Source organism: Etheostoma spectabile, chromosome 3, assembly GCF_008692095.1.
Source record: "Etheostoma spectabile isolate EspeVRDwgs_2016 chromosome 3, UIUC_Espe_1.0, whole genome shotgun sequence".
In the NCBI taxonomy this organism is placed as follows: Eukaryota; Metazoa; Chordata; class Actinopteri; order Perciformes; family Percidae; genus Etheostoma; species Etheostoma spectabile.
Genome location: NC_045735.1, coordinates 27,709,644 through 27,730,377, shown reverse-complemented (window position 1 = coordinate 27,730,377; position 20,734 = coordinate 27,709,644). Strand labels below are relative to the sequence as shown.

General features: G+C 39.3%; 2 protein-coding genes across 2 annotated transcripts; one reads left to right on the top strand and one right to left on the bottom strand.

Annotated features, from left to right (window-relative positions):
- Positions 1-146: 146 nt before the first annotated feature.
- Positions 147-8,297, bottom strand: six5 (SIX homeobox 5). Its single transcript, XM_032507932.1, has 3 exons — positions 7,549-8,297; positions 4,491-5,983; positions 147-2,963 (listed from the first exon to the last, which is right to left on the bottom strand). Exons 1-3 carry the CDS (start codon positions 8,232-8,234, stop codon positions 2,320-2,322), a joined length of 2,823 nt encoding a protein of 940 aa, XP_032363823.1. The 5' UTR covers positions 8,235-8,297; the 3' UTR covers positions 147-2,319.
- Positions 8,298-13,299: 5,002 nt separating this feature from the next.
- On the top strand, positions 13,300-19,686 carry tbcb (tubulin folding cofactor B). The gene is made up of 7 exons (XM_032508101.1): positions 13,300-13,557; positions 14,142-14,296; positions 14,695-14,838; positions 15,356-15,449; positions 15,941-16,132; positions 17,738-17,810; positions 17,910-19,686. The coding sequence occupies exons 2-7, from the start codon at positions 14,177-14,179 to the stop codon at positions 18,022-18,024; spliced, it is 738 nt and encodes a 245-aa protein (XP_032363992.1). The 5' UTR covers positions 13,300-13,557; positions 14,142-14,176; the 3' UTR covers positions 18,025-19,686.
- The last annotated feature ends 1,048 nt before the right edge of the window (positions 19,687-20,734 follow it).

Here is a 20,734-nt window from a genome sequence, read left to right as displayed (position 1 = left end):
ATTAGAAGCAAAATCCTCAGAAAAATAGTTTTACTCTTAACAATTCTTCACTATTCACAATAGTTAACACTCGTAATAATAATAGCCAAACCTTTTTTGTAAATGTAGTTTATTACAATATTATGTAATATAAAAAATAGATGCATTTGAATACAAAAAATGAGAAAACAAAAACATTGAATGACAGACACAAACAATCCCTTTCACAACTGTCAAAAAGTTGATCAAAATACATTATCTTTGGTTAAATCTGGAGTCATATGTGTCAGGTAGGAGAGTAAAAATGTATCCCGGGCAACAAACAAACTGGTACAAATGTGCATAAGCCCACAGAGGCTTTAATGTCTATATACTTTGGTAAGAAATGGCTCATATAATCAAACACAGACTACTATATCTTAAAAATTGGAGACATTTCCCTTTACCCCTAACTACTAGTTTAAAATTCAGAGTAAAATTGATTTGTCCAAGATACCTTGGACGAATACCAATCCAAAGGCCACTAGAAGGAAAAAAAAAAAAAAAATCTTATCATTTATTAACGGGGTAACCTGCTGGATTTGAAAATCAACAACTAATAACTGTATTCTATGATTGTAAAACATACACAACAATGTGACCTTCCAAGTGAAAATGAATATCATTTTCTGTATGCGTTTTTCCACAAGGATTCATTTTCTTACTGATTGATACATGCTTTAAATAGATTAAATGTATAAAAAAAGACAAACAACACACATACCTTTTAAAATAAGAAACACAAAGGCCATTATTGTAACTAGATTTTGACACTAAAGTGTATTTTTGTGTACCATAATTGACCAAAGGTTTGACCGCTACCTGTGTTATGACATGACCGTACAATGCGTATTTTTAGATTTTAACTGAAGGAGCTGTTCCATCAATTTATGACACATTTAATTGTTCTGTCAAGTGGGGATTATTAATGTCCAATTAATAAAGGATAGGACATTTCACAACAGAATATGAGTCAAAACCACTGTCGTAACAACACGGCAGCGCAGCGTAAACATTGTGTAAATGAAAGGTGCAAAATATACAAATGGAGGAGATTGAGCCATGACCATGCAACCAAATGTGTCACATTATATTTCATTTGAGATCAAACGGAAAGAAATTTGGGTATTCAAAAAAGTCCATAAAGTGAATCCCAAAAATTTGGTTGGGGTGTATAGCACTTTTAAAACTGTGTAGAAAGTCAAAAGATTTTTTTTTCTAAACATCATACCTGTAAGATTTAATATAAGGCACTTATCAATATCGACAAAGAGATTTTTGGATCACAGCAAACATTTAAGTGTCAGGTTTCATTTAAAATCTCAGTATTAAAAAGCTTTTTTTCTCATCTCCCAAGTGTCCTGGCTTTTTAACTCAGCCACTGTGCCACATAGTGTCCTATAAAGAACTAAAACATGCATTGCATAGATTATAGACCCTTTTATTTCCTGTGTTATAATTATACTAATGGAGGGCATCATTCACACTTAAAAAGTGCAGAAAGTCATTCAAAACAGACTGGTGAACACAGTTTGGCAGCATGTTTCAGCCCAGACTTCAGTAACTTAAAAGAAATAAAATATTGCTGTATAGCCCCAAGCTATGATGCAATAATGGTTTCACATAAAACTTAACTGGGTTCCTGGAGTGTTTGTAGAATGCATCCTTAATCTCTGAGTTCAGGGCAGGCACACAAACCTCAACTATTTCTAAATGTACGCCATTGCCAGATAGTCTGTTGGATAGTTACCGCGGTGGATCCGCAACAAACTGCTCCTACGACCAGCAAAAAAACCCAGACTTCTTTTCCAAGTACAGCTGATCTTGGTCTGTAGTCCACTGCAAAGAGCTGAGAGAATGGACAAAGCCAGAACGCCTTGCATAATATAGTCTTTCCTTTTTAAACACCAGGACCTGTAGCTGGGCCAAGCAGACTAAGCAGAGTAAGTTCTTCTGTCTGCATCTGATACAACAGATAAAGGCAAATACGGATTTGAGGAAAAAACTTTGGAGCCGCTTATCCCATATTACTCTGGCCATCCATGTAAAATAGAGCTGCGGAGGATTTATCTCAAAAGTGCCAACTAAAAACATGATGGTATGAGGCCCCACTGAGAGAGCACCATTGTTGTACACAAGTCTTAACCTGAACCGACTGTTAAAAAAAACAAAAAAAAAACATTTGGCTCTTAGAGGATTAACAATGTGGAATACAATCTTGTCAGACAGCAGAGACTGCCACCTACTGTTTGTTTCATCTTTTTTAGAGACCCTGGGTTGCCGACCAGCAAGGTAAACAAACTACAAGCCCAGGTCATCATCCACAGGGACAGACTGGAGCTGAGTAAGAATCTTGGAGTCCCCATCCATCTCCTCTGGATTCCCCAGTGCCGAGTTGGCTTCCACGTCCTGCTCTGGCGAAGGGCTTCCCAGAAGCAGCGACTCTCCTCCAGGTAGGCCTAACAAAGCCGGGTCTACGGGTAGGTCCCCCTTGCCGAACAGAGTTAGACTAGCGGAAGTGGAGAGGGGCACAGGGCTCCAGGCTGGTTGGGACAACTGGATGTTGGGTGTCGCCCCACTGTACATAGGACTGAGGGTAAGCATACTTTCTGGAGTCAAAGTGTTGGGCGTGGTAGGGGTGACTGGATGCTCCATGATGGCATGAGGGGAGGGGGCGGCCGGTGTCCCAGTCTCTGGAGCACAGTATGGGGGAGACGAGTTGATGAAGTTTAGGGAAGATGATGGGAGGCCACTGGGGGTCGGGCCTGAGGTGGTTGAGACGACCGGAGGGCTGAGAACAGGACTCAATCCATTTAGAGAGATGGGTGGAGCCTCGGGGACTGGTTTCAGCGGCAACCTGGCTAGCTGGATGCCTGCTGGGATGGTCAGAATCAGCTTGCCCTGCTGGACACTCAGGTAGGGGCTTCCCCCGAGGAGAAGGTTACCTACGGTGGGGATAAAGTGACAGCAATCAAGACCGAATACATACCGAAGACATCGACCAAGGGGTGCACCAATATGAGCACCATCATACTTCTTTGAGGCAACAAATTAATTTACAGACCAATACCTAAAATAACATGTTGTAGACAATAAACATCTGCTATATGGGAAAAAAACAGTCATTCAGGCATTAATAATCTGTCTTGTTATTCTGTTTATTTCAATTTTTATAAAGAAATCCCGTGTATAGTACCCAGTTCGTTTTTTTTCTAACGATTTTTCATTATATTATTAAAGCAAAAACGCTGAGTTGTAATGGTTTTCTGCTTTTCTTTGTCTAACCTGAAAATAAATGAAGGTGATGGACTGATGAAAAGACCAAACAAGTAAAATGACATCTCCTTGGCAACAAACTTTGAGGTGCATTTTGTCTTTTCAGACATTTTATAGACCAAGTAAATAATTGATTTATAGAGAAAATAATTACTAATATACTACTACCACTACTACTACTACTACTACTACTACTACTACTATTCTTACTATTATTATTATTAATCAATAATGAAAAACAACTGTTCGTACCATTCATGGAATATTTCATCTCAATGTGTATTATGTCTATAACTACTGGTAATTTAGCAATGACTAGTGTCGAGGTACTCTGCATCAGCCAATCCAAGTAATAAAATACTTATTACTTTATTAGTTTTGAAAGAAAAATCATGCCCCTTTAGTCTAAAACATAAATAAAAAAATGTTTATTTTTCATATTTTCATTGTGGATGAATCAACTGCTTATTGACTCTATTAGTCGCTTAGTCAGTTGTTTTGTCTGATCAATAGTCCAAATCCTGAATATATTTAGTTTAATATTAGGCCTGCGCAATTAATTGTTATAAAATTGGGATCTCGATTCACTCCTGTTCACAATTATTTTTTTAAATAACTGACTTTTATTTTTTTTAATGACTGATTCTCATTTAATTTTACGAGCCGACTGCATCCCAAACGCTGCTACTTTCTTCTGTGAGTTTTAAACGGACTGTATAAAACACGTTAAGCGCTCCCAGGCGCTGCACGGCTCTCCCTTCTCTTCATTGAAGCCTCTACGTTTACAGGCTTGTGACGATGCACCTGTAGGTGCTGTAGGTGCCAAAAGAATCTGTTTGGTCCTGCCAATTGGTTTTGTTTTGTCATGGTTCATGTGTGCAATAAACATTACACTTAGTGAGAAAAACATCATGAGTCATCAAGAAAAGTGATTTCAATTCTAAGCTAAAAAAATCGTGATTCATATTTTTCCCAGAATCGTGCAGGCCTATTTATTATTATACATGCCCAAAAAAAAGTCTTCAAATCCTCACAATTGAGGAGCTAGAAGCAGTTTTTTTTTGGCCAATTTTGCTTGACAACCGTAGACTATATGCTGACAACGCTTTCAATTATCAAAACACTTTGAGTTGAGTTCATTTTCTGTTTGACTAATCGTTGCTTGCTACATTTATTCACAAATGAATTCAGTGTACCTGGAGGAGCAGAGGGCAGCTGAATGATCCCAGAGTTGAGGAGCTGCACACCAGGGGCCACACTGGTCGGGGGACCCACACTCTGAATGGGCCTCAGCTGGTTTATCCTGAGAGGACCCTGTGCGACCCCTGCAGGAGCTGGAGTCAGGATCTGGAAGGGAACTCCAGCAGAGGGGATGGAGAGAGGACTGGCAGGTACCACTTGGGGATAAGAGATGGTGGAAGAAGTTTGGATGGGCGAGACCGGGACCAGCTGAGGCATGGAGAGGGGGACCAACTGTGCTGCTGTGGTGCCTTTGGCCTGGGGGACTGGGACCACTTGTGTCGGGGAAGAGATGGAAATAACCTGTGGGACTTGGATTTTGCTGGGTGTGGAGTTTGTGCTTGGGTCGCCCAGCTGGTGTACCGTTCGCTGTGGGACCTGATTGTTGTTAAGCTGCGAGATAGAAACTATGGTTGTGGCCCCTTCAGGCAAAGTTGTTGACGCATCCTGCTGCTGTTGCACCAGTCTGTTGCTTGGGTTCACTGTCTGGTTTTGGAACTGGGGAGATGGCGAGGTGAGGGGGGATACTGGGACCAACTGGGGGCATTGGGAAACTTGGGCCCCTGAAGAGTGCTGGACCAGCTGGGATACTGGTATACCCTGGATGGAAGGCACAACCTGTGGCAGAGAGAAGACCTGAGGGGTGGAGCTGCTGGAGGAAACCACAGAGCTAGAAGGGTTTAGGTGGGAGCTAGCAGAGGCTAAGAAAACATACTCCCCTTGCTGACTGGAGAGAGGCACAGCGGAACTGGAGAATACCATGCCTGCTGAAGACATAGAGGTCGGGAGGGTGAGAGACTCGTGGCGTTGGGTGTTTTGTGTTAAGACTACTGAGGGGAGCCTGGTTGGGAAAGACAGAGTTGGTGAGGAGGGAGATAAAGATGAAGAAGAGGAAGATACCGTCTGGCAGCCGCCCTCTGATTCAGGGACACTGATGAAATCCATTGCGTTGGCGCTTTCTGTTTTAGTTTGTAGAGGAAGAGATATGATGGATGGAGGGTACGAGACGGAGGCGGTGTTAGTACTAAAAACTTCTGGAAGACTGCTCGGCTTGGTCTCAATGGCCGAACCCTCCTGCTGTGCCATAGAAACTGCTTGCTGCTGCACACTGATACTAGGTTTGGTTATTACCTGAGCCCCGTTCAGTATCAAAGGAGAGTTGGTGGCAACAGGACTCAGTGTGACTGCCTGGCAATCGCCCAAGCTTAGCCCATTAATTATGACACCAGCACCCGTACTGGAGATCAGGGAATTTCCATTGAGTAGTAATGGCTGGGACGCAGTGAGGAAGCCACCGGACCCGTTGAGGATGAGCTGGCCTCCCGTACTGCTGGGGACGGCAGACAGAGAGATGATGGAAGCTGTGGAGCCAGCAGCGTCTTCTGGTTTGTCAGGGGCGTCGTCCATGGGACTCGCCTCGTCCTCGGTGCTGTGGTTTCCATCAGACTCACTGGAACGGAGAAATGAATGGGTCAAAAAGGGATGTGTTGGGCACCTGGCATTATCAGTGCTCAACTTTAACACCAATAAACAAGCCATATCCTAATTTTGGTAATTTACTAATCCTTTAAGTGTTTTGAGCTTCTGAAATTAGCTGATCTATGTTTTGCAAAGCAATGATTTCTGTTCAGGGACTACATTTACTACACTACTGTTTAATGAATTAAGCATTGTTAGTTTTTTTTATTTATTTTTTTATTATACGTCATTAACCAACAGAATTAAGAGTCTAATAAATGAACAAGGGAAAAAAACTGTTTCTGCACACTAGGTTATAGCTCCCAAACTATTTATCAAGCTTGCATGATGGCATCTCATTTCATCATTTTTTACTTTAATTCAGGTCTGACCTATAATGTAAGTTTTGTAGTTTTGTTGTTAAGCCATCTCTAAAACATTCGCACTGTCGACAAACATGCCCCCTGACGATAGTATCATTTTTATGACATCCATTATTAAGAGTCTCCAAAAAAATAAACCAATCAAATATTCTATATATCTTCTATTTAAAATGCCTGAGAAAACCATGCAAAACGTATTTGCAGATTTAGCTTCAAATGAATGATACAAATGGTTTTGTTATAGAATAGGTTTTTTTTTGTGATTAACTTGTGATACACTGGTAAATATACTAACCGCTCAGTTGTTATATTGAATCCTTCTCAACCTTTTCTGGTCATCTTTACCAGCTTATCTACAAAACTGACCATGTTATGCAACGGAGCAGTAATCAGTAAAGAACTCTCTCTGTGGAGAAAGTGAGACAAAGCTGCAGCAGATTCCCAGAAGCTCTTTAAGGGCGTGTATACTTGGTTCACGTGTCTTACAATGCATCAAGTATGCAGATTGTCTGCCAGACCCCCACAATCCCTCTGATAAGATAGGTCTGCTGTGTTCTCTCTTATCTCCTTAAAACTTGCCTAACCCCTCCCTGATTGGTGAAATAGTGTCTCTGAGATTTCAGATTGTGTGAAATCTTACTAAAATTGTGTGTTTTTTTCCCTTTTCACCACCCCCTATCTTCCCTAGTATGAGCTTTTATTCTAACCTCGGTCACCCTGCAGGTGCTGTGCAGCAGTGCAGGGTTTCAGGAAACTTGAGCCATGGTGGGCGCCTGGATCTCACATTTCACAACAAAGCAACATGCTCCTGGTCTCAGACCTGTGTGGCTTTACTGCTGTCAAAAGTCAGCCCCCCTGTCCATCTACTTACTTGATACAACGTTTGTTAGCTGTTAGTGTTGTTACTTTGAAGTTTTCTATGCTGCCCTGTGTAGGCCTGTAGGTCTTTGGTGACCATTAAGGTTGGGTAGGGTGGTAGTTTCAGCGACTGTTCTGAGCGATTGGTAATGTCTTAAAACACAACACAAAACAAGCAGCTTGTAACTTTTACACAAACAAAGGAAAGTATTAGACATCCGTCGCCTCAGGGATAATGACTTTTTCATCTAACTCAATCCATAAAGTCATCTAGTGCGTACGAATGCCACAAATGTGTTTCCAGAGTTGTTCTTGCCTTTTGCTGTGGGTCCCGGACGGGGTCCTGTCCCTCTGCCTGCGGTTCTTGAACCAGTTGCTGACCTGTGTGAGGGACAGTCCGGTTACTTTGGCAAGGTTTTTCTTCTCGTCCGGAGTGGGGTACCTGTTGCTCTTATAGCACTCTTTCAGGGCATTTCGGGACTTTTCTTTGAAACAGTACACGGTCTCCTCTCCGTCCCAGATAGTTTTGGGCAGGGGGAACTTCTTCCTGAGCCGGTACTTGTCCACTGCGCCCAGGCTGCGGCCCCGGGACCTCTCCGCCTCCTTGTAGCGGGCTTTCAGGTACAGGTCCTGCAGGAACCCATGGTTAGACGGGTGGAAGTCGTAGCTCTCCAGGATGGCGTACAGCTCCTTGAACTCCTCCCGGTGGAAAGCCACCAGTGCCTGGGCCTTCAGCAGGGTCTCGTTGCCACGTAGCAGATCGGACGAAGGAGGTATGGTGGATAGAAACCTCCACAGGCGATCCACATTGCCCGCCTGCAGAAGGGCCTCGCAGAGACATGCTACTTGGTCAGTGGAAAAACTCAGAGCCGACTTTTGGAAACTTTGGAGTAGGTGTTCCGAAATTTGCACCGTTTCGTTCTCTTCTTTGGACTCCGTTGCCGTTGGCTCCTCTGGGCTGTTCTCAGATTGTTCTGTAGACTCCAAAGACAAGGAAGCCATTTTTACTTTAACTTTTTTTTTCCTCCAGTAGTTCCTCCTCCTCCTCTCTCACACACACACACACACACACACACACACACACACTCTCTCGCGCTCTCTCTCCCTCCCTGCAGCTCTCTCCCGTTCTCCGCCAGGCCACCAAACCATGAATGTGCCTGCTAACTAGTGGCCACGCCCCTTTAAACCAATGCGTCTTCGTTTTAAACTTCCTTCATGCTATTTAGGCCAATCTTCATATGTTATAATATAATTCAATTGTGAAGATATTCCTTTATATGCTTAATTGTTCTTTACTAGCTCTAGCACTACCAATGTCCTGTTGGATAAAACTTTGTTCATTGACAATAAATGGCATTTCTCAAGCTGACTATTGTTGAGGATGGAACTAGTATAGAGATCTTTCACCTGGGTAAAAGTAGGACTATTATTATTTTAATGTAAAATAATTAATAAATACTCCTTCAAGTCAAAGTCCTGTATTGCATGCTTTTACTTAAAGCTGGGGTAGGCAGTTTTTTGGAAAAGGCCAAACCCCCTCCAGAATTTGAAAATACAGTCCTCCTGCAACTCTCCCCCCTCTGTCCTTAGCCCCTCCCAGCACACGAGCACGGGCACGGGCACGCGCTTTGTACACTAACCTGTATACCTAGGCTACTGTACGAAATATATATGTTTTATATCTATGGTAACCTGTAGTAGTATGCATAGTTGTTACTTCATCCATCGCCATCATGATTGTTATCCTGATGACATATATATATGTATATATATATATATAATTTATTTTTTTCTTTGCGAATGTGTGGGCCTGTAAAGCCCTTTGAGGTGACACGCTGTGATTCAGTGCTATGATAAGCACAAAGCAAAACTATTAGTAACACTTTCTCTCCATGTCTGCAATGCTTCACCGTTATTAACCCATTTTATTCCGTTTATTGTCAGAATATCTTTCAGACTCTTAAAGCAACACTAGATACATTTTTGTACCTTAAAAATAATGTTTCATGTGTAGTTCCAATGAGACATGAAGGGACAATTCTGCTTCCAACCTCTAAAGGGACTGAAGCTTGGAAAGTTACATACACTGTTGCTTTAATAATGAAAATTGTTCATTGTCGCCCTAAGTAAAAGTGCTAATTAGGTGGCAGAATGGCCCTGTAAGATTGTTATATTATTGATTGCTACTTCTTAGTAGTAAAACGTAAAACCCTCAGAATAAAATACTGTAGGTAACAGTTTGTCTTTTGATTTCCAGATCGATCTATTGAGGGAATGGTCAGCTGGACAGCAGTGAAACATGTTGAAGGATATCAACACTATCACATTGGACTGGGCTGAACTATCCGGAAAAAAAGTGAACGTCGTCAAAAGAGAGGAAAATGTTGAAAAAATAAAAAAAAATGTTTAAATAGAATATATATTTTTTTAATTAAGAACATTGTTTGGATTGCCTTTTGATTTGTATTTGTTATTCTGAAATATACCTTATTAATATTACAACATTAGTAACTTATATAAAATTACAATAGTAATAATTATATAACAATTAACAGCAATATATCAATATTAATGAAACTGCATATTACAGTACAAAACCAGCAAATTATCGAATACCATACAAATGCAGTAAAATTCAGTTTTGCAGTAATACAGTATAGTTATATATACTGAATATTGCATTACAGTGCAACAAACAGTATTTACTGTAAAATGTATATACTCCAACTTGCTGGCGAGTAACTTACTGTGACTATACAAGGAAATCTTTTACAGTGTTTTGTTTATATAATGCGGTAAATTAGTGAAAAATGCTCATCACAAGTTACCAGAGCTGGAACCCATGAAGATTTTCTGATTTGTGGAAATAGTCGCTTTTGGATAATTTTACTTTTATTTATTTTAAAAGTACCCCCCTAAGGGTTTCTGCAGACAGACATATCCTATATGATTAAGAATGACTATGGGTCTTTGTAATAGCAAATCTAGATTCCTGTAAAATACATGCCACAGTTCAGAAAGTGCGTTCTGACAGCTCCTCTTCAACCAACAACATGTAAAAGAGTATTAGTGTTTTTTAATGCCTCTTGTTTGTCTGTGTCTGTTTCTGTGTGTCTTGTTTGTGAGCTGCATGAGTTTGTGTTGTGTCTCCCTCCTTCCTGTGTGGAAACATTTGATCGCAAGGAGTGTGGAAAAGGTCCACTGTGCCTTCTTCTCTATGTGTAGTGTACTCTTACGTATATTGACATCTTAGACCAATTTTTTGCACTTTTGCTTAAATCATTTTTTTTAGAGTATTAGTGTTTTTAGACAGTAAATTCCGATCTGAAGCGTTTTTCGAAGAGGAGATTTACGTCATAGCTTACATTTTTATGAGTAATAAATAAAGGCCTTAGTAAGACAGTGTCTCTGTGTTTATTCAGACTTGTTGTCGTCCCAGTTTTCCAACCTGTTCCCATAGTTTGGTTTACCTTGAGTGGTTTCCTAGAGCAAATACTGCCAGTACAAACACACACAATGAAGTCTACACTAACACAGCAGGTAGAATTTGCATTTGTGACATGGTTAATGTATGGAGAAAGCATGCTAGAACATCCGTTTTCTTCAGTGTGTCGATGTGTCTTTCTGCATGGAATATGTGAAGCACAATACTTATGTCAGTTAAATCCATTCTTATTAGGGCAAGTTCAGAAGAGACATTTTAAAAACTATTTTTGCTTTCTGTTATAATGATACAAACTGAACGGTTATATTTGTACACACAGGCTTTGACCTAAACCTCAGATCATGAGAAACTGTGTGTCAGACACAAAAAATTGCATGTTTGTCATGATTTATGTGCCACAATATGTGAGCCTTACGTGCAGATAAGGCATGAATGACGCCCAGCAGGTTTACAGACCTCTATCTCCCTCAACAACCATATGAATGTAAATCTTCATTGTGGGACTGGAGGCTTGTCTCAGCCTCCCTCTGCTCCTCCCAGTCTGGTGTTTGGTTGTAGCTCTCAGCTTACTTTGATCTTCTCTTTTCTGCCCATACATGCTCTACTGTTAACTGTGTTCGATGATTAGGCCATGGTTCAATGAGAAGTCTATGTCCATAAATAAAGTAAATTCTAGATTTCCTGGCAGGGAAATTGTTTCCCAATATCTATTATTTTATTTCCATCAAACTGCATCTGGACATAACAAGACATTTTTCAGGGAATTTACAAATAGGGGATTTACAAACGACGATTTCCATTTGTAGCCCAGGCTACAGTAGCCTACTTTATTCTGTAGGCTACATTAATGTAACGTGCAACTATCAAAAATGTAGGCCATAATAGGTTGCTAGCTTCCAAACTTGAAAAATGCCTGGTTATATTGGTCATCCTTTAAATATTGCTCATTAAAAGAAAGGTTGTTCACCATAGTTTGGACTGGAGGTCTAATAGCGCCGCTGTGTGGTTGTTTCTACGGTCTCAGTTTGGCATTCACTCCTGTCTTATGGTTGGTTATACATCGTGTCAATCAACCATTAAATTTTAGGCGGTACCGCCCCCCTTCGCTGTTGATTGGTTTTGTTTTTGCTCCCTAAATGTGATTGGTGTTTTCCTGTATGGGCACGGCTAGGTCTTTCTCTATGCACCAGATCAGTCTGGATGGAACGTTCCAGAGCTAGGCGTGCGTAGCAGAAATTGATGTTTTAATGTGCACACGCGCAACCGTTACACAATGCACACCATCTCCATTTATAGCGAAGTGGTGATATAGGTTACATCGTGAAACAGGGACAAACATGCAGTGACAGTGGAAAAGGAGCTGTCTGAAGCTTTAAATCACTACGAAGCTTTGAAAATGGCTAACTGTTTCCAACCATTTGACAGGCTACAGTAAAATCGGCGGCATCTGCAGGCCACCATTAATGCGTTGTGTGGAATGGATGGATTTCATTTTGACCATGATTTAACAGTTAATCAGGGTACAGTATAGGCTAGGCCTACGTGGTATTACATTCAGCGTTGTTATGTTGATCAATAAAGCTTCCAACAAACATTAGAAAGCATTAGCGTTAGAAATCCGTGACCTGTCGGGGTAGTGAGGTGAGTGCCATGGGCAGTGGTGGAATGTAGGCTAACTAAGTAACCTACAAATGTAAGGTTATTGGACTTTACTTGAGTCTTTTCTTTTCATGCTATCTTCTACTTCCACTCCACTACATTGCAGAGAGAAACTGAACTGTATCTCTTTATCTGACCGCTTTAGTTAGCCTTCTAGTTAATTTACAAATTAAGATTTTTTGCACACAAAACACATTTAGTTTAAAATACGATGTTTTATTATACATTTTTAAACTACCAAAACAATCTAAAGGCCTTATAACATCAAGTCAATGCATGACTTTTACTTGTAACAGATTGTAACAGATCTGTATGTCATTTGACCTAAAGGATCTGAATAGGCTACTTCAAATAAGAGAACAAACAGGTTAGAAAAAGAGCCAGTCAAATTTGTTCAAAATCAGCGAGAAAAGCACGTGGAGAAAAGTAATGCAACAGTGGCAACAGCGTTGGGATTACGCAATAAAATAGAGACATTTACACTCAGTCCAGAAAGGAGTAGCCTATGCCTATAGGAGAACAAAATGGAAAGAGCAAGTAACAGTGAGCAGGCTGAGAATGGGCCACAGCAACTAAACCGCACACATCAGTTATAAAAAGGAAATACGGTGTTTATATATATTTATATGTTTATATATATTTTTTTTATAAATACGGCTCTGTTGGTTCAGTAGATTTTACTTAATTGTGTTTGATGTGTTTAATGATAATCCTATGATGGATTAGGGACATTTGTTGTGATCTGAGGTTAATTTACCATAAACTGTAGGGTTGGTTAGTTCTACCAGATCTTCTTGTTAGTTCCAGGAAAATCAGAGAGAAAGGTCATGTTGGAAGAAATGAAATGATTTTGGAAAGCAGGAATAAAAAACATACTGTAGTGAGGTGAAAGTGGACAAGGCCATAGAAGCTTGGTCAGCTTCCTACTGAGAGCAGAGGGACCCTTTCTTTCACTGTCTATGGGAGGGACTGATGAGGGAAATCAAAATCACTCATTCCTGTAGGAGTTGATTTACTCCACACGATGGCAGTAGTGCAACATTAACTTGCAAACTGTCATTAATTCCGAAGAAGAAGAAGACGAGGAAGACGAAGAAGAAAAAGAGGCGAGGCATCCAAACGTCAGTTGCTGCGATACTTGTTGTGCTGTGGAAGCTGGCAACCGTGTCGACTAACGTTAATCTGCTTCAGACGTAACATCACTAGGAATTACACGTATTTGTAAGTAACTATTACAACCTTGCCGTCTAGACGAAGGTGCTTAGTGTATCCAACTTGACTCTGTTGTTGCTAGTCAACCAAACAGCTAGCGTTGACGCAGTCTGTGGCTAACGTTAGCTCATCTAAACTAACGTAACGCTAGCTAAAATACGAACATGTGGAATGAAACTTAAATGATCACAGTTGATACAGTGTGTAAACATGAGAGAAAAACATGTTTATTTACCAAGTTACATTGCTATTATTATTTTACTAGGACGCGATTTCACAGAACAATGTGTTATTCGCTATGCGTTATTGCGTTCCTCCTTGTGGACCGTTAGGCATTGATAACTTGACATTAGCTGGCCCTTTCATCATAGAGGCATTTATGGAAAACTGCCTCAAACAACGGTTACTTAGCTAGCTAGCTAGCTAGCTAGCTTGCATGGTTCCAAATATGAATACATGTACCTACATGTATTCATATTTGGACACTAGGACACTAGGACACTAGGACACTAGGAATTACCTATTTACAGTATTTTTTGTTTAACTGTTATATTAGATGTTGTATTTGCTAATATGTCACATTGTTTGTCCAGTTGTTTGTCCAGTATTCGACCATCCAACCATCATCATGGACGGCGGAGTGGTCGTTGTTACCAATCCTACTGTGAATGTGCGCCTAACCAGCTCCATCTCCTCCTTTGAGGTGCAGCGCAGGTTCGATAGAGCGATTACCATAGCAGTACTGAAGGTGAGACTCAGTTTATCAGAACGTACTACATTGTGCATTTCTAAAGTGCACACCTTTTCTACTGTTGCACAGTCTGTTGGTGGGTGTTCCTAGACCTGACCTACACAATAAACTTTATAGTGGCATTAGTGTTTATTGTTGTCATATCAAGTAATTTAGGGAGTCCTGGGAAAAGAGAGGTTTTGAGATTATAATACAAAAATTAAGCATTTTAAAATTATAATATGACGAGAAAACAACATTAGGTTTTGGTAAACATTATCAGTATATAACACTGTGTGTCACACGCTTGTAATTCATATCCATATGAACTATTGTGGCAGTAAAGAATAAGTGGCTATAGCCCAATAGCCACTCCCCTGGCTTTACACGTTCTATTTTGTTTGTATTGTCATTAGGGGAAATTGGAGATGATTCTGGGCGCATCTCCCTCCTGCATTGACCTGGAGTTGTTCAGTGTCTCTGATAAGTTCATGCAGAAAATGGACGACAATGAAGCTTTGCTGGGTTCCTATCCTGTGGATGATGACTGCAGAATACATGTATGTAGCTGTTTTCTTTGGAAGCTCTTTAATATATTGGCCCAGATTTCTGTCATATTGTAGTAACATACAGGTAGAAACAGGTTTTCAGATCGGTCTTTGTTCCAAAAACGATTCTGTAATAAGATAACATGCTGTCTCACATAATACATTTTGTAAAAATGACGTGTTTCCTTGAGGTGTGCTTAAAAATTGTTTTATTTTTCAAAGTTTGGAAATAAAGATTTGCAAACTGGTTTTAAAATAATAACCCTGCTATGTAAGTAGTGGTCAATGAAATAATTATCCTTTACACTTGGTTGTACTAATGAGTCACCAACAAGTGTGTGTTTCTAAAACAGCTTAACACTGCATTAGTATTCAATAATAATGTAATGTTGACAAAAATAAAAAGACAATTAAAGTGTCATAGTTAATTTGCTTGTGTGAAGCTTAAGTGACATGCAAGTATTGGCTAAAAATGGATAGTACTGGTGTGGTCTTTTTTTAAATATCTGAGTCTCATCCTGAATTACAGGTTACTGATAGAAGTGGTCAGATGAGCGAGTTCACGGATGTTTCCAAAGTGGAGAAGTTTCAACTTCCTGATGAAGACTATGATAAGAGAACAGGTATGCTAAGGGTCTAACATAGCCACGCTTCTTTCAAATTTGCTATTTTGATACCATAAACTTTTCTTTGCTTTTTGAATTAAGAAACATTCAATACATTTTCCCCATTTGCATGACCTAATCTGGCTATTGCAGCAGAAGAGCATAACATTTACTGTAGCTACACAATTAATACAATTTACTGAATTAATTAGTTGATAATTAAGTCAATCCACTGATAATGAACCATTGACTATCAATCAGGTGATCTAGATAGTTGGTAACGCAATCAATAAAGAAAATTGATTTTAGTTGCAGTCTTAGTAAAAAAAGAAATACACCCGTAATTTGCCACCAGAGCAATTCTAATTTAGAATGATTAATTTGTATGCTAACCATTGACAAATGTTGTAAAGGAATCATCAAATCGTATTTGATTTACAATGTTCTACAGCATTCAGTCTATTTTGAAGTATTCTATGTTTAGAACAATGCAACTCCCTTTCCTTCAGAGTCAGCCAGGTCCTTCAAGAAGAAACAACGTCTGGGTCAATTCAATGAGGAAGAAGTGGCCAAGAAGAAAGCTGAGATTGCCGCTCGGGAGGAGAAACATAAGGCTGCTGCTAATGCCATTTCTGTTGGCAGCAGATGTAAAGTGCAGGTCACTGGGCAACCCCCAAAGCTTGCCACAGTCATGTATGTTGGTAAGTGTGAATTTGCTTAGTAGGACTGTCCTCGAATAAAGAAATTCTTAGTCGAACAACACTCATACGATTTTGTCGACTAATCGATTGGTGGATTATTTAATTAACAAGTCCTGTAAATTGAGTTTCTCCACAAAATAATTGGCATCCATGCATCGATACAGTATTGCCACAGAGTTTTAGGAGACTTAATGCTGGATTTGTTGCACCATCTTCAAGCCAAATGCTTGCGAAATTTGCAAATGGCTGATACATTTTCTTAATTCATCAGCCAAAAAAACCATTTGTAATCAAAATGGGTGGCTTGTAAAATTTGAACATTTACTAGCCGTTCGGCTGGTGGACAAAAGGTTAATTTTAAACACTGGTTGCTGAAGAGGAAATCCATCACATTTCATTTCATCTGATGTGAATAGATGCTTCCTCAAGTTTCACCGTGTCTCACTTATGGCTGGGCGGTATGGACTCAAATTTTGAATCATGGTATAATTTGAAGCACAGACGCTAACAGTATATGTGTTAGGGTTAATGTAGAGGTTGCACTATATTGTCCCACTTATTACACGGCTTAATACATGGCGACTCATACTGAGGCTACACACTTATTGGTTGTACAGTTAGCTTTACCGCTAATGAGTACGACTCTTTGGCAGAAACCAGGTTACCCCAGCAAGTGAGCTAACATGGAGCTAACTAATGCTCTGTTTGCACTCTCTCACTTTGTGATTCGCTGATCAGCAGTATGAGGTCCAAAAACGAGCCCAGAAGATGGGCCAGAATCAAGTATTCAACCAAGCCTAGATATCACAGTATATTTTCACATAGTCTGAATTTTTTTCCCCCAGTATTGTAGAATAGTCCTTAAAAATGAATAGACACGTGTTGCAGCACTGTATTTCCATTGACAGCTCAGTGTGAATATGTATTTCTCTCCTTTTCTTACACAGATGCATATGCATACGTATGGACATTTGCATATGTGTGACATCATTATGCAGTAATTTGCATAAAGCTTAGTGGTTGTGTCAGCAAGGTACATAGAAAGAAATAGCAATCTTTAGCCAGGTGATCACAAATTTAATACAGGAATTTACTTCACCTTTATTAAGGTTAATTATTACTTAGGTAGCCTATCTTTGAAGTAAAAAAAGAAATTCTACGAAGGGAATGAAGAAGATCAAAAAAGAAGTTTAAAGAAGGCTGGCTTGCCCAGGGCCAGTCCAGCTCAGCTGCATCTTTCTGATTTAGCAAGCCGTTTGGCAATCTACAACCATGCGGAACGTCAACGTAGTCTAGTTTATTCTCTCTAAACCAGTCGATGGAGACGCTTCTAATTCACCTTTTCTTTTTCTTATTTTATCTTTTTTTGTGACACTTTAAAAGTTTGCTTAATATTTCCTTGACAATTAGATGGAAACATGACAATTGTTAGATTGGGAAACCCCTGGGTTGATTTATTGAGTAACCACCAGTCGAGGGACTGCCTAGCATTATCCGGATGTTAGGGTTAGTAAAGCCAGATAACGAAAAGATATCCTGGTTTTGTTGAACTTGCTTTATAGCACAGGACACTGGTGTAAAGAATGTTGTTACGTTTTTTTGCAGGTACAACACATTTCAAGCCAGGCCACTGGGTGGGCGTGAAGTACGATGAGCCCCTGGGAAAGCATAATGGAATGTAAGAGCACTATCATCATTTTTAATAGCTATGCACAATGTTGATTGTGACTTTGATTTTGCATTTGACCCTTCCTTTTTTTCAATTGTGTTCCCACAGTGTTGACGGGAAGCAATACTTTGAATGTGAGAACAAATACGGTGGATTTGTGAAGCCCCTGAGTGTGACTGTTGGAGACTTTCCTGAGGAGGATTACGGTTTAGACGAGATGTAGGACTGGAAAGGGACAAAGTGGGGTACAGTTTTTCTGCCCAGAAATTTGAGAGTCATCCGTATCCATTCATTAACCAGAGATGAAGGAAAGTCATTGTCACTGTAATAAATGGAATTTCTGTTTTTGTGCTTCTCTGGAGGGCATGATCCAAAGAGCTGTGTCTAAAGGTCTTTTAGGTTCAAGTTCTCTCTCACTAATGTTGGCCCAACCTGGTAGAGGTGGATGTCAGGTAGGAAATCTCTCGCTGTGCTGGATAAGATGATAATAGTACAGAATAGTCACACCAATACGGTTAGATAAAGGAGGGGTTTGGTTGCATGTAAGGCAGCATAATAGAAGTTAGTATGTTGTCCTTCACGCCATGCCCTTCTGTTCAATTTAATTTGCGTGCTTTAGTAGTACTTGTTTCTGCCAAGCCTTCTCAACATGGGAGTCTAAATCTATAAATTGAAAAGTCTGCAATGACAGTTTCAGATAACGTTTCTCATTTAGTTTGTATCAGTTTGTACCAAGATGATTGTATGTAACTCTTTTAGTTAACTGTAGTCTGAGCATGTTTTGGAGACTGTACATTGCTGAGATAGTGGTCAACAAAAAGACCCCTCCAAAAATACTTTGACACTAAATTAAAAAGCAGGAGTGTACCTTGTATTCCAGACTAACATGACATACATATCTTCATTTACGGTAAGCTGGAGAAATGCTTTCCAATCATTGATTAAAATCAGTGCTTGATAGTCAAACACATTCCACCATATTTCACTCAGGAGTGACAGTTAAGAAATTCACAGTTGATGAGGAAAGAACAGCAGTAGCCTCAACAGTCCATAGTGCAACAAAGCTGTTTAGAGCAACATAGGTGTACACTGATATGAGTGTAAAAGAATGCAAGGGTACATATTTCCTCTCTAAACAACTTTAAATTCCTTAAATTTCAGGTTTGTTTGTAAGTAAAACCCCATTTTTAGGTTTTACAAGTGGTTATGTTGAATTCCCTTTCATTTTTCTGTGACTGAATTCCTCTTAAATTGTGTGCACTTGGATAACTTTCAATTTTAATTTGAACCTAAAGTTAAAGATCAGTTCTATATAAGCATGACACATTAGATTTCATGGAGTTTAAGTACAATCTCTTAGCACTTTTATGACTTCACCAATTTATATTTGTTTATTCTATAAACAGTTTTCTGTTCAGTTGGGTGGCTTAAGTAATAATCATTTATGGGAGATGTTAAATTCTGAAACATACTTGTTTATGTTTCCCATCTGTAGTACAATCTGCTTACGATATTTGATTAGATACCAGGTTGGCCATTGTAATATTTGAAAACGCAAGGAACAGCAAAAGATAAAATGTTCACTCTCCAGTTAACTGCCTCTCTCTATTAAAATCACCACAACACATGAATAATCCGCCTTATTTGTGCTTTGGTTTATATTACTGGTCCAGTACTGGTAACAATTTTTTTCATCAACTGATGTTTACAGAAGAAATGTAAATTCATTATTTTTTGTGGTTTCTTTTCATTACCACACATACAAAAATGTAATGTTCTCTTTTCTTTTTTTTTTTTTTTTTTAAACTCTGTTCATCTGAGGTGCTGGTGTTACTATGTGGCGAAGGATAAAGCATAATAATAATTAAAATGATTTGCCAGTACAGCAGTGTATCAGATTGAGTTGATTTGTCATGTACACGTAATCTGACACTAGAGCTGCAAAGACAAATCGATTATTTGTCAGCTATTAAATTAATCGCCAACTATTTTTGATAATTGGTTTAAATAATATTCTAAGAAATAAACGTAAATATTCTCCGATTACAGTTTTTAAATCTGTATATTTTCTAGTCAGTCCTCTATGACAGGAAACTAAATATCTTTGAGTTGCGGACAAAACAAGGACGTCTTCCTGGGATTTTGGAAAACACTGATTGACATTTCGCACAATTTTTACATTTTATAAACCAATAAATAATAATTGAGAAAATTATCAACAGATTAATCGACAAAAAAAATGATAAACCTTTTACTCTTGGCCTGAAACTAACACTAAAAAAAATAGATCTTTGGATTTACAATAGTCTTGTGTTTTAAAGACTCTCATGACCTCTGAGGCAAATAATATAATAAAGAATCAGTATGCCGTCAATGTTTAGTGCAAGCATGCAAAACATCTTGAAGGTAAAAAAATCCTTGTTTCTTTCCCAAGAAATCAATGAGAACAGGTTTGAATGCCTTCTTTGAAAAAAAAAAAACCTAAAAGACAGTAAACAGTGCCTGGACACATTGCGTTCAAGACAACTGTACAGGCGTCTGTTAGTGACTACATGCAGTACACAGAATATTCATTCAAAAGTATCATCAGCAAAGTATACTTCAAATATCAAAAACTACTCATGCAGAATGACCCTTTTCTAAATGTGATCTTGATGGAGCAATATTACTGGTAAATTAACATGTAGGCAGCATTTAGTGTTGTAATTCGTTGATTCGTTGATGAGCTGAGGTTGAGGTTGTATGTACGTACGTATATGGTGTTGTGTAAAGATGAGGTATGAGCCTCTGAAAAGCAGCAGATTTGCATTTCCCCCCCAGCAGCATCAAATAAAAATACTTCAATGTATTTGTTTTGATTTTATAAAGTTGCACATGCGAAGGTGCATGACCAATCACAGTGTTTTATGCCGTTTCATCCGCCCTGTCACAAA

Excerpts from the sequence above, each read along its gene's own strand:
- six5 (XM_032507932.1), bottom strand. The coding sequence starts at position 8,234 with ATGGCTTCCTTGTCTTTGGAGTCTACAGAACAATCTGAGAACAGCCCA. Across the intron at positions 5,984-7,548 it reads TCCGGGACCCACAGCAAAAG|TGAGTCTGATGGAAACCACA; the intron begins GCAAGAACAACT and ends TCTCCGTTCCAG. Across the intron at positions 2,964-4,490 it reads GCTGCCCTCTGCTCCTCCAG|GTAACCTTCTCCTCGGGGGA; the intron begins GTACACTGAATT and ends TCCCCACCGTAG.
- tbcb (XM_032508101.1), top strand. The coding sequence starts at position 14,177 with ATGGACGGCGGAGTGGTCGTTGTTACCAATCCTACTGTGAATGTGCGC. Across the intron at positions 14,839-15,355 it reads ATGATGACTGCAGAATACAT|GTTACTGATAGAAGTGGTCA; the intron begins GTATGTAGCTGT and ends CCTGAATTACAG. Across the intron at positions 16,133-17,737 it reads TGCCACAGTCATGTATGTTG|GTACAACACATTTCAAGCCA; the intron begins GTAAGTGTGAAT and ends GTTTTTTTGCAG.